General features: G+C 43.9%; 1 protein-coding gene across 2 annotated transcripts; it reads right to left on the reverse strand.

The window, feature by feature from the left end:
* Positions 1-598: 598 nt before the first annotated feature.
* Positions 599-12041, reverse strand: LOC137346953 (interferon alpha-inducible protein 27-like protein 2). Of its 2 annotated transcripts, none has more exons than XM_068010909.1 (4): positions 11695-12041; positions 8822-8886; positions 1191-1352; positions 599-782 (listed from the first exon to the last, which is right to left on the reverse strand). In XM_068010909.1, the coding sequence occupies exons 2-4, from the start codon at positions 8856-8858 to the stop codon at positions 697-699; spliced, it is 285 nt and encodes a 94-aa protein (XP_067867010.1). In that variant the 5' UTR covers positions 8859-8886; positions 11695-12041; the 3' UTR covers positions 599-696. The 2 variants fall into 2 exon arrangements, with proteins under 2 accessions (XP_067867010.1, XP_067867008.1); XM_068010907.1 differs by having other exon boundaries at positions 8822-8879; positions 11695-12040.
* Positions 12042-12244: the final 203 nt, after the last annotated feature.

Here is a 12244-nt window from a genome sequence, read left to right on the forward strand (position 1 = left end):
GAAATGATTAATCTACTCGCTTCCCAAGTCTTGGCATTCCATCATTCAGTTATCTGCCCATTCTACATGAGATAAGGAGATAATAAAATGGAAGTTTTTTTAAAAAAGCTTGGATGTTAAAAAAAAACTTACTGATTGGCAGTAACCCAAATATAATGTGAAGAGGATTCCAGTCTTTAGAAACAAGCAAAGGAACTTCTGTGTCTTAAAAAAATAAACACAAGTACAAATACATCTCAAACATGAAAACTCTTCAACTAGGATCTTAAAACAATCCATCGGTTTGAAAGAAGTTTACCTGGCCATTAAAGCAACCATGAGATTTTCAAAATTGTACATAACAGGGTATACTCCTGTAACACACAATTTAGTTAAAGGCAAAAAAAATAGTCAGAAGTAAATGTAAAAGAAAAACTGATACAATTGCTCATTAATCCAGAATAGAGATAGTGAATGTTTCATGGCTAGAATTTTGGCTTGAAACGGGGTGTAGTTGACGATGATGGGAGATTAAAGCCTACTGCCAGAGCTTAACTGCTGCATAATATCTTTCACACTGCTATATTCTGAAAGGCAAAACAGTCACAGAGAAAAGACATAATATTCAGAGCCTTTATTTATTTTCAGTCAGATTCTTCTTCATATACAGCATGTAAAGGAAAGATGTTCATTATTTTCAGTTGTCTTAAGGCACTTTTACTTTACGTAGCGTAGGATCGAACCTAGGAAAGCACCTGCAGTTCCCAACACAATGTTGGCACCTGCAGAGAGTCCAGCGGCCCCTTTAAAGAAAAGAAAAATATAAATGTGAATTAATTGCACACAATATGACATGTCAACAATTTGTTAATAATCAACAATTCTTATAATCCAGGTCTAAACAGTATCCAGAGGAAAGATCAAAACCCTATTATAACTGATTTTACCGTTAATTTCTTTATTTGTATTTACAATAAAGCCAACTCATTTATCATTAGCATGTTGTTGAGGTTAAAACATAATAGTATTAACATTTATTGCAAAAGTGCCTTCTCGCTTCTATTAAAACTGTACTGATAAGTTTCCGAGACAATTGGGTAATATAAAAATGTATTCAGCACTATCATAGATGCCCAGGAATTCAAATACTATCAGGGAGGCTTTAAACAAGAAAGATTGAGAAATGTTCATTACTTATCACTGAAGCTTACCAGCAGACTGAAGGACAGCCACCAGACTTCCAGCTGCTACACCTCCTCCATTGGCGACAGCTGCTGTAGACATCATACTTGATGCAATAGAACTGCCTGCTATTCCAGCGCTGGTAAATCCCACTGCTCCCAGAACCACTGGCGCAGCAACAATGGTTGTAACTGAAGGATGAAACATCCACATTTAAACACAACACATATACACACAGGAGCTTAACAATATTGCCTAAAGCCTGATACATACAATTGTAGCATATCAGAATTCTTCCTGTCTGCAATGATGGTTTATTTCCTTTACAACATTTCAATCCAGTATTTTGCAATATCAATTATATTTATAATAATCCAGATCCAAGATATGCTTCACAATTTTCCTCAAGATCCCCTATCTGGAATTTCCACAGGGGTGCTCCAGATTATTTGCTGTAATTTTAGCAGAAAACCTACAGAAATGATACAAATGGCCACTTGTGCCTTTTCTTCAAGGTTTTTGCTTATATTCAAAAGTTATTGCAGATAATCTGGAGAACTCCCATCAAAATTCTATCGCTCAACCTTGAACAGCACTGAAGCCGAATAGAGGTCGCAGAATTAAACAGCAGTTCAAGAATAACAGCTACCAACAAATGTATCTCATGGTTCATTTTGTGATGCTTGGACTGAAAATTATAGAGGAACATCTATCAAATAGTAAAATATTGACTGCTTGCAGCAATCTAATCATACTGTATGTAAAGGTAATGCTGTAAGTTGTCACATTACGTGCACTGTGACTGAACTAATATTACTTATTAGAAATTAGTATACGTAAGAAAGTTGTACAGGAGAAATTAATGGGGCTGAAGGTTGATAAGTCCCCAGGACCTGATATTCTATATCCCAGAGTGTTAAAAGAGGTAGCTATGGAAATAGTGGATGCATTGGTGATCATCTTCCAAAATTCTATAGATTCTGGAGCAGTTCCTGCAGATTGGAAGGTTGCAAATGTCACCTGACTATTTAAGAAGGAAAGGAGAGAGAAAACAGGGAATAACAAACCTGTTAGCCTTACATTAGTCATTGGGAAAATGCTCGAATCCATTCTAAAGGATGTGATAAATGGACACTTGGATAATAATGATCTGATTGGGAAATCATGTTTGATGAACCCGTTGGGAGTTTTTTTGAGGATGTTATGAACAGAATTGATAAAGGGGAGTCGGTGGATGTGGTATACCTGGATTTTCAGAAGGCTTTTGATAAAGTCCCCCACAGGAGATTGGTTTGCAAAATTAAAGCACATGGGATAGGAGGTACTATACTGGCATGGATTAAGGATTGGTTAACAGGCAGAAAACAGAGAGTGGGAATAACTGGCTCATTCTCACGTTGGCAGGCTGTGACTAGTGGGATACGCGGGGATCAGTGTTTGAGCCCCAGCTCTGCACAATATCTAACATTGATTTGGATGTGGGAACCAAATGTAATATTTCCAAGTTCACGGATAACACAAAACTAGGTGGGAATGTGTGTTGTGAGGAAGATGCCAAGTAGCTTCAAGGGGATTTGGACAGACTTAATGAGTGGGCAAGAACATGGCAGATGGAATATAATGTGGAAAAATGTGAGGTTATCCACTTGGGTAGGAGGAATAGATGTGCAGAGTATTTCTTAAATGCTAAGAGATTAGAAGGTGTAGACGTACAAAGGGACCTCGGTGTCCTTGTCAATAAGTCACTGAAAGCTAACACGCAGGTGCAGCAAGCAATTAGGAAGGCTAATGGTATGTTAGCCTTTATCGCAAGAGGATTTGAGTACAGGAGTAGTAAAATCTTGCTTCAATTGTATAGAACATTGGTTAGACTGCACTTGGAGTACTGCGTGCAGTTTTGGTCCCCTTACCTTAGGAAGGGTATTATTGCCATAGAGGGAGTGCAACACCAGACTTGTTCCCGGGATGGCAGGACTGTCCTCTGAAGAGAGATTGGGGAAACTGGGCCTGTATTCTCTAGAGTTTCGAAGAATGAGAGTAATCTCATTGAAACCTACAAAATACTTAAAGGGATAGACAGGGTAGATGCAGCTAAGATGTTTCCCCTGGTTGGGGAGTCTCGTACCAGGGGACACAATTTCAAAATAAGGGGGAAGCTTAGGTCAGAGATGAGGAGAAATTTCTTTACTCAGAGGGTTGTGAATCTTTGGAATTCACTACCCCAGAGGGCTGTGAAAACTCAGTCATTGAGTATGTTTAAAGTAGTGATTGACAAATTTGTAAATACAAATGACATAAGGGGATATGAGGATATTGTGGGAAAAAGGCATTAAAGTGGATGATCAGCCATGATCATACTGAATGGCGGGGCAGGCTCGATGGGCTGAATGGCCTACTCCTGCTCCTATGTTCCTAAACTGTGATAGTCCCATTGTACACCATAACTTCCTACCGTGTCCTTCCTTCTTTAGTTGATACAGCTGCTGAATTACTTGAAAATAATATATTACATTACTGTTGTCTACTTTAAACATATCAGGGGTGATCTAAACCGGCCCACCCAGCAGAAACTAGGTGGGTGGGAGTTAAAATTGACCAGGTAACTTACCCAACAGAAATCCATCAGGGATTCACTGATTTGAATTTTAACCTGCTCTACAGAATAGGTGTCAAGAACACAAGTCCAAAGCCAGCTCAGGCCTTCTTTACATATACGTGTCAGGTCCTGATGACATCAGGATCCAACTGCAACTTTAACTGCTGTCATGAGCAGCGATACCGTTGTAGATTTTCTGCGATTTGAAGAAGGAGCTCCAGGCAGAAGAGGCCCATAGAAATAAAGCGTTTTTGCTTTTCTTGTGAGGCCTAGAGGTGCAGGAGTGCTTTTCCAGACATCGCAAGGAAATATTTTGGGCCTCAGTTGCCGCAGACTCCTACCAAAATTCTTTCCCCAAAACGAGACCCCTGGGAGACTGCCCTCGAAGTTGATCCTGTCTAGTTGTCTGTTGGGTGGTCTCTAAACCGCCAATCGAGCTATGGACTGCTAGTTTTCCAGTTTCCTTCTAAGAAATTGGGTTCTGGATCATGCTTTGGTGGTGTGAGGGTAGGGAGCTGGGGAATAGGAACAGAAGTAGCTGGCGAAAGGGATAAGAAATAAATGGCTATGGCTTCCACTACCCACCGCATCTGAAAATAAAAACATATGGGAGCAGAAGAACATAGAGAAACAAGCAAAAAAAGAAAATCAAGTTCTGGCAAGAGATGGAGTAAAAAAGTAGAATGTGAGAGCGATAGAGAGTGAAATAGCAACACAAATATGACATGGATAGATGCAAGACTATATAGAGTCATAGAGTTATACAGCACAGAAACAGGCCCTTCAGTCCACCGTGTCTCTCCCGGCCATCAAGCACCTAACTATTCTAATCCCATTTTCCTGCACTTGGCCCGTAGCCTTGTATGCTATGGCGTTTCAAGTGCTCATCTAAATACTTCTTAAATGTTGTAAGGGTTCCTGCCTCTACCACCTCTTCAGGCAGTGCGTTCCAGATTCCAACCACCCTCTGGGTGAAAAGTTTTTCCTCAAATCCCCTCTAAACCACCTGCCCCTTACCCTAAATCTACACCCCCTGGTTATCGACCCCTCCGCTAACGGACAAAGTTTCTTCCTATCTAACCTATCAATGCCCCTCAATTTTATATACCTCAATCAGCTGCGCCCTCAGCCTTCTCTGCTCTAAGGAAAACAACCCGAGCCTTTTCAGTCTCTCTTCATAGCTGAAATGCTCCAGCCCAGACAACATCCTGGTGAATCTCCTCTGCACCCTCTCCAGTGCAATCACATCCTTCCATAGTGTGGTGCCCAGAACTGTATACAGTACTTCAGCTGTGGCCTAACTAGTGTTTTATACAGATAACCTCCCTGCTCTTATATTCTATGCCTTAGCTAATAAAGGCAAGTATCCCATATGCCTTCCGAACCACCTTATCTACCTGTGTTGCTGCCTTCAGTGATATATGGACAAGTACACCCAGGTCCCTCTGACCCTCTGTACTTCCTAGGATCCTACCATCCATTGTATATGCCCTTGCCCTGTTAGTCCTCCCAAAATGCATCGGGATTAAATTCCATTTACCACTGCTCCGCCCATCTATATCGTCCTGTAATCTAAGGCTTTCCTCCTCACTATTTACGACACCACCAATTTTCATGTCATCTGCGAACCTACTGAGAGGATTTGAAAATTTGTGTCAGAGCCCCTGCCATCTCCTCCCTTGCCTCACATAACAGCCTGGGATACATCTCATCTGGGCCTGGGGATTTATCCACTTTTAAGCCTGCTAAAACTGCAGAAAAGATTCACAAGGATGTTGCCTGGTTTGGAGGGCTTGAGTTATAAAGAGAAATTGGATAGGCTGTGTCTGTTTTCCCTGGAGCAAAGAAGGCTGAGAAGGGTCATGCTAGAGGTATATAAAATTATGAGAGGCATAAATAGGGTAGACAGCCAGAGTCTGTTTCCCATGGTAGGGGTGACTAAAACTAGAGGGCATAGATTTAAGGTGAAAGGGAGGAGGTTTAAAAGGGATCAAAGGGGTACATTTTTCACACAAAGAATAGTGGGTATTTGGAATGAGCTGCCTGAGGAGGTGGAGGAGGCAAGAACAGTAGCAACATTTAAGAGGCATCTGGACAGGTACTTGAATGAGCAAGGCATAGAGGGATATGGAATTAATGCAGGCAGGTGGGATTAGTATAGATAGGCATTATGGTCGGCATGGACGTGGTGGGCCGAAGGGCCTGTTTCTATGCTGTACGACTCTATGACTTTCAATGCTAATATGTTCAAGTATATCACAATCCCCCTCCCTGATCTCTACACCTACATTGTCCTTCTCCATAATGAACACAGATGAAAAGTAATCATTTAAAGCCTCACCAATGTCCTCCGGCTCCGCACACAGATTGCCACTTTGGTCCCTAATGGGCTCTACGCTTTCCCTGATTATCCTCTTGCCCTGAATATAGTTATAAAACGCCTTGGGATTTTCCTTTATCTTGCTCGCCATTGGTTTTTTCATGTCCCCTCTTCGCTCTCCTAATTACTTTTTTTAAGTACCCCCCTACACTTTCTATACTCCTCTAAGACCTCCACTGTTTCTAGCACTCTGAATCTGCCATAAGCCTCCTTTTTTTCTTCCTTATCCAATCCTCTATATCCCTTGACATCCAGGGTTCCCTGGACTTGTTGCTCCTATCCCTCACCTTAATGGTTACATGTTGGCTCTGAACTCTCACTATTTCTTCTTTGAATGACTCCCACTGGTCTGATGTAGACTTTCCTACAAGTAGCTGCTCCCAGCCCACTTTGGCCAGTTTTATCATATTGAAATTGGCCTTCCCCCAATACAGTACCTTTATTACCGGTCCATTTTTGTCCTTTTCCATAACTGCCTTAAATCTTAGCGTTACGGTCACTATCCCCGAAATGCTCCCCCACTGATACTTCTACCACTTGTCCGGCTTCATTCCCTAGGACTAGGTCCAGTACTGCCCCTTCTCTTGTAGGACTTTCTACGTGCTGGCTCAAAAAGTTCGCCCGTATGCATTTTAAGAATTCCACCCCCTTTTAGCCTTTTGCACTAAGACTATCCCAGTTGATATCGGGGAAGTTGAAATCCCCTATTATTACCCTATTATTTTTACACCTCTCAGAAATTTGCCCATATATCTGCTCCTCTATCTCTCCCTGGCTGTTTGGAGGACTGTAATATAAAAAGAACTTGCATTTATATAACACCTTGCATGACCGCAGTACTTCCAAAAGTGGTTAACAACAAATGAGGTACTTTTCTGAGATGCAGTCAGTGTCATAATGTAAAAAAATGCAGCAGTTAATTTTCACACAGCAAGGTCCCACTAATATCAATGAGGTAATGACCAGACAATCTGTTTTAGTGATGCTAAAGGATAAATGTTGTCCAGGACACTGGGAGAACTGCCCTGTACTTCTTTTAATTGAACCATGGGATTTTATACATTTTTTGAAATTTATTAATTCAAGGATGTGGACATGGCTGGAATGGCCAGCATTTATTGGCCATCCTTAACTGTTCCTGAGAAGGTGGTGGTGAGCTGTCCTCTTGAACCACTGCAGTCCATGTGCTGAAGGTACTCCCACAGTGCAATTAGACAGGAAGTTCCAAGATTTTGACCCAGTGACCATGAAGGAAAAGTGATACAGTTCCAAGTTAGGATGGTGTGTGATTTGGGAGAGGAACTTGGAGCTGTTGGTGTTCCCATGAGCCTGCTGCCCTTGCCCTACAAGGTGGTAGAGGCTGGGTGTTTGGAAGGTGCTGTCTAAGGAGCCTTGGTGAGTTGCTGCAGTGCATCTTGTAGATGGTACACAGGGCGACCAAGTTGTTCTGGTGGTGGAGGGAGTAAATGTTTAAGGTGGTGGATGGGGTACAGATCAAATGGGCTGCTTTGTCATAAATGTTGTTGAGCTGTATGAGTGTTGTTAGAGCTGCACTCATCCAGGCAAGTGGAGAGTACTCCAACACACTCCTGACTTGTGCCTTTTAGATGGTGGACAGGCTTTGGGGAGTCACGAGGGGAGAGTTACTCACCACAGAATTTCCAGCTTCCGACCTGCTCTTGCAGTCACAGTATTTGTATGGCTGGTTCTGTTAAGTTCCTTGTCAATGATAACCACAGAATATTGATGGTAGGGGATTCATTGATGGTAATAATATTGAATAACAAGGGGAGTTGGTTAGACTGTCTCTTGTTGGAAATGGTCATTGTTTGGCACTTGTGTGGCATGAAAGTTACTTGCCAATTATCAGCACAAGTCTGGATGTTGTCCAGGTCTTGCTGCATTTGGTTATAATTTGCTTCAATATCTGAGAGATTGAGAATGCAATTAACATTATGCAATCACTAACAAACATCCCGACTTCTGACCTTACAATGGAGTGAAGATCATTGATGGAGCAGCTGAAGACGGTTGGGCCTAAGCCACTACCCTGAGTGATGTCTGGAGGCTCAGATGATTTGTCTCGAACAGCCACAAACATCTTAATTTGTACTAGGTAACACTGAAGCCAGTGGAGATTTCTCTCTGAATTCCCAATGATTTCAATTTTACTAGGGCTCCTTGATACTGCACTCGATCAAATGTTGCCCCGATGTCAAGGGCAGTCACTCTCATTTCATGTCTAAAATTCAGCTTTTTTGTCCGTATTTGAATCAAGGCTGTAATGAGTTCTGGAGCTGAGGGTCCTGGTGAAACCTCAACTCAGTATCAGTGAACAGGTTATTGGTGATCAAACTTGGTTTAACAGCTCATCTGAAAGATGACACCTCCGACAATTCCGCACTCCCTCAGTACTGCAAAGATGTATCAGCCGAGGTTATTTGCTCAAGTCTCTGGAGTGGAAATTGAACATACGACCTTCTGACTCCGAGTCGATATCCTCCGACTAACAATGAGCAATGCAATGGGAGATCTACTAATTTCCTTTGTAAATTTTTGAGAGCATTGTCACACTTTGTGTAATGTGCAATACTGCTGTTAGATCCACTTCAGTAGTCCCCTTCCTAGGATGTTTTTGTCTATTATTTAAAAATATATATATTTTGCAGTCAAATAGTGCTTACCTGCACCTATAGCTGCAGCTCCAGCTATCCACAACATGATAATCTGCTAATTTGCACACTGTAAACTTAAAAAAAGTCTTTCATTAGAGGGGAATAAATAAATAAATAATAAAAACCAGTAGATGTATTTGAATTTCCAAAAGGGAATTGATAAGGTGCCACATAAAAAGGTTATTACACAAGATAAGAGCTCATGATGGGCTGGATTTTGTGGAGGAGGCGGGGCTTCCTGCCTCAGCCTTTTCATGTCCCACCCCGCCCCCCCCACCCTCTGTTGTTTTCCTGTCCGAGTGTCCCGCGCCAGCATCCCTGTCCCTTGGAGGGTCCTGCCTCCAAGAGCTGCCGGCCAATCACTGGGAGCAGTGGCCACTGCCGGTATTGCAGAAGCCTGGGACCCAGGCCCAGCGCTGGAACCCCAGACCTCAGGTAAGAGAGGAGGGGTTGCTGAGGCCAGTCCGGAAGGCCGCAGCGAGTGGGGTTGCGGGGGGGGGGGTGGGGGTGGGTGCGGTGGTGGTCATAAAGCCCAGGAGGAGTGGAGCCCTGGGAGGTGCATTGTTTTCCAGCCAGGGCCCTCCATGAACCACAGATTGCCCATAGAGGAGGGCCCCACCCCCAAGCCACAGGTAGGTTCCTCGTTTTACAAGGCAACACCCCCTGACCCCATTAATAGGCCACTTAAGGGCCTAGTGACAGGCGGGTGGTGAACTATAAAATCCAGCCCAATATTGGCACTAATATATTACACATGGACAGAGGATAGAGCATCGGTGTCCAAACTTTTTGCATGAGGGGCCACATTACAATTTTTGTCCTACGTAGGGGTGAACAAATTTCGGAAAGTTAAAGGCATTAGAAACGTATCTTACAAGAATAATGTCGCTTGATATTGTATTCCTTGAAAACAGCTACCTTCTTGTCACATCAGACACAATATGGCCCTCGTTGTCCAAGAGTGTTTGAATGCTCAACATTCAGGATCAATTTTCCTTTCCTTGCTGTATTCATGAGCCGCCATCTTTCTTTCGATAAGTATTTTGGGTAAACACTGTTTGAGATAGATATCAGGGCTCCTGCTCTCGCTCCTGGTTGAAGGGGCTCCCGGTTAAATGGGCTCGGCTCTCTCTCTTGGTTAAATGGGCACTGCCAGCTTGTTGGGTTATCGCCTGGGGCCCTGGCAATTTCACTCTGCCAGACGGCAGGGGCGGGCAAAAAGGAGGTAGTGAGCGTCTTCAACCTTCCCTGGTGGCTAGAAACTTCAACAGCCTGGCGCTGCTCCACTGCTCTCCCCAGCTCTCTTCAGACTTTAACATGTCCAGCAAAGCATTGCGTGTCTGCCATTATTAGTCCATCAGCCACTACTTAGGCACTGCAACTCCAATATTAGTTCAGATTGGCGAACCAAATAGAAACCTTTGGTGGGTCTGATAAAAGGAGGCGGCCTTCTGACAGCTGGGGGGTCCTCCTGATCGGTCAACCTGAGCCCGATGGAGGGCCACCCCTGAAGCCCCAACTACCCCCAACGCCCAACACGCACCACCCCCACCCTCCACCCCTTGTCGCCTATCCGACCTCCCTTGCCTCACCGGGGCCCGACTGATTGCCCCCGCAATCATCAGCTGGGTTGCAGTGCCAACAGTGGCCATCGCTCCCACTGATTGGCTGGCAGCTCCATTAGGCAGCACTTCCTGCCTCAATGAGGTGGAAGTCTTGCCCAAGACCAATTAAAGGCCTGGGGACCTGAAAGTCCGGTCTGGATCCCATGCCTGGTGGAGGCGGGATCACCACCAACTCTTGGGTTGGCGGACGGCTTCCCCATGCCCACCATAAAATTCCAGCCAGCACCTCAAGACAGTTCAACACTCCACTGGAGTGTCAGCTTTGAGTTTTGTGCTTGGAGTGGAACTTCAACCCACAACCTTCTGACTCAGAGGAGAGAATGTTACCAACCAAATGCAGCCGACACCTAATCCTAAATCCTAATATGACACAAGGTTGTAAGTTAGTAATTCTTTAAGATGAAAGCTGCTGGTACTGAGGAGCTGCCAGCCTGCTGATTGGCGATTGGCCAGCAGCTCCTGGAGGCAGGACTTCCTGCCCCAGAAGGGTGGCAGACCAAGCCAATGCCAATTAAGGGCATGAGCCACCCAAAAATTGTTGTGTGGTTTCCAGACCCGGCGGAGCTGGTCTCACCCCTCCCCCCACCACCGGCCAGAATTTTACATTGGGCTGGAAGCCCCGCCCACTGGCCAAAAAGTCAGGGGTGAGCCTCCCTCTGCTGGACCTGGAAGCCAAGGGTACGAGATGGGAACAGCAGCACCCGCCCCCATTCCCCCACCTCTCACTCAATTTTATGTCCTCGCCCGACAGCCTGCTCCTGCGGGGTGGTGTAAAACGCCAGCCCCCAACAATTAGGCCAGATTTGAAATTAGTGGGTTAACACTTCTGTTGAAATTAGTGGAGAGGGGGATTTCATCCTCTAGTATCTCCAGTAATGGTCTCTGCGCCTTTCTTTGCTGAGTCGTCAACATCATAAATGTTGTTGTAGTTGCAGTAAACCTTGGGTGCGGCCTCATCGCTGTAATGGAATACAGTCGGGCCATCGCTCCCTGGTCCCAGAGAGGACAGCGCCAGCCATCGCCTTCAACATCGCGCAAGTCACGACCCAATTAACAAAAATACAAATGGAAATACACTGGTGTTTTATAATAAACTGGTGTGTACTTGCACTATCATTTTCATAACAATCACTTAAAAACATCACTAAAAATGCAATCTGCTGAACAACTATTGAATCACTATATCAAATTTATCTTAAATATTTATATCTAGCTTCAATTTTAAATATTAAATCTTATCTTAAATATTAAATATACCTGTTGTATTTTGTAGTTGTCCAATGTCAAACTTGAACGTCAGCTGTTCTCTATTGGCAGCAGAAGCGGCTGTGCAGAAAATATAGTAAACTGAAAGAAGTCCGCTGGGCCCTAATGCTCGTGGTGTGGATACTCAGTCATTGAGTATGTTTAAAGAAGAGATTGACAGATTTCTAAATATCAATGACATAAGGGTATATGAGGATAGTGTGGGAAAAACACATTGAAGTGGATGATCAGCCAAGATCGTACTGAATGGCGGGGCAGGCTCAATGGGCTGAATGGCGGGGCACTCTACTTGGTATTTGTGTTGGAGGATCAGGGGAAACCATTTATTTTGGTATTGCACAACACTTCTGACTACTATTTACAGTGGCAGACTCTCATATAAATAGGGAACTTGTTGCTTATGTATGCATGACTCAGGCGTGAAAGTTACAACTTCACTGAAGGTCCCTGGACACAATTTCAGAAAGTGGCAAGAGAAAGTGAGAAAAAAAGTCAGAGTTAAAAAGAAATTCAAAACCAAGGCCTGAATTTAACCTGGACG

Source organism: Heterodontus francisci, chromosome 31 (genome assembly GCF_036365525.1).
Source record: "Heterodontus francisci isolate sHetFra1 chromosome 31, sHetFra1.hap1, whole genome shotgun sequence".
Classification (NCBI taxonomy): domain Eukaryota; kingdom Metazoa; phylum Chordata; class Chondrichthyes; order Heterodontiformes; family Heterodontidae; genus Heterodontus; species Heterodontus francisci.

Excerpts from the sequence above, each read along its gene's own strand:
- LOC137346953 (XM_068010909.1), bottom strand. The coding sequence starts at position 8,858 with ATGTTGTGGATAGCTGGAGCTGCAGCTATAGGTGCAG. Across the intron at positions 1,353-8,821 it reads AGCTGCAGCTATAGGTGCAG|TTACAACCATTGTTGCTGCG; the intron begins GTAAGCACTATT and ends TTCATCCTTCAG. Across the intron at positions 783-1,190 it reads GGCTGTCCTTCAGTCTGCTG|GGGCCGCTGGACTCTCTGCA; the intron begins GTAAGCTTCAGT and ends TTTTCTTTAAAG.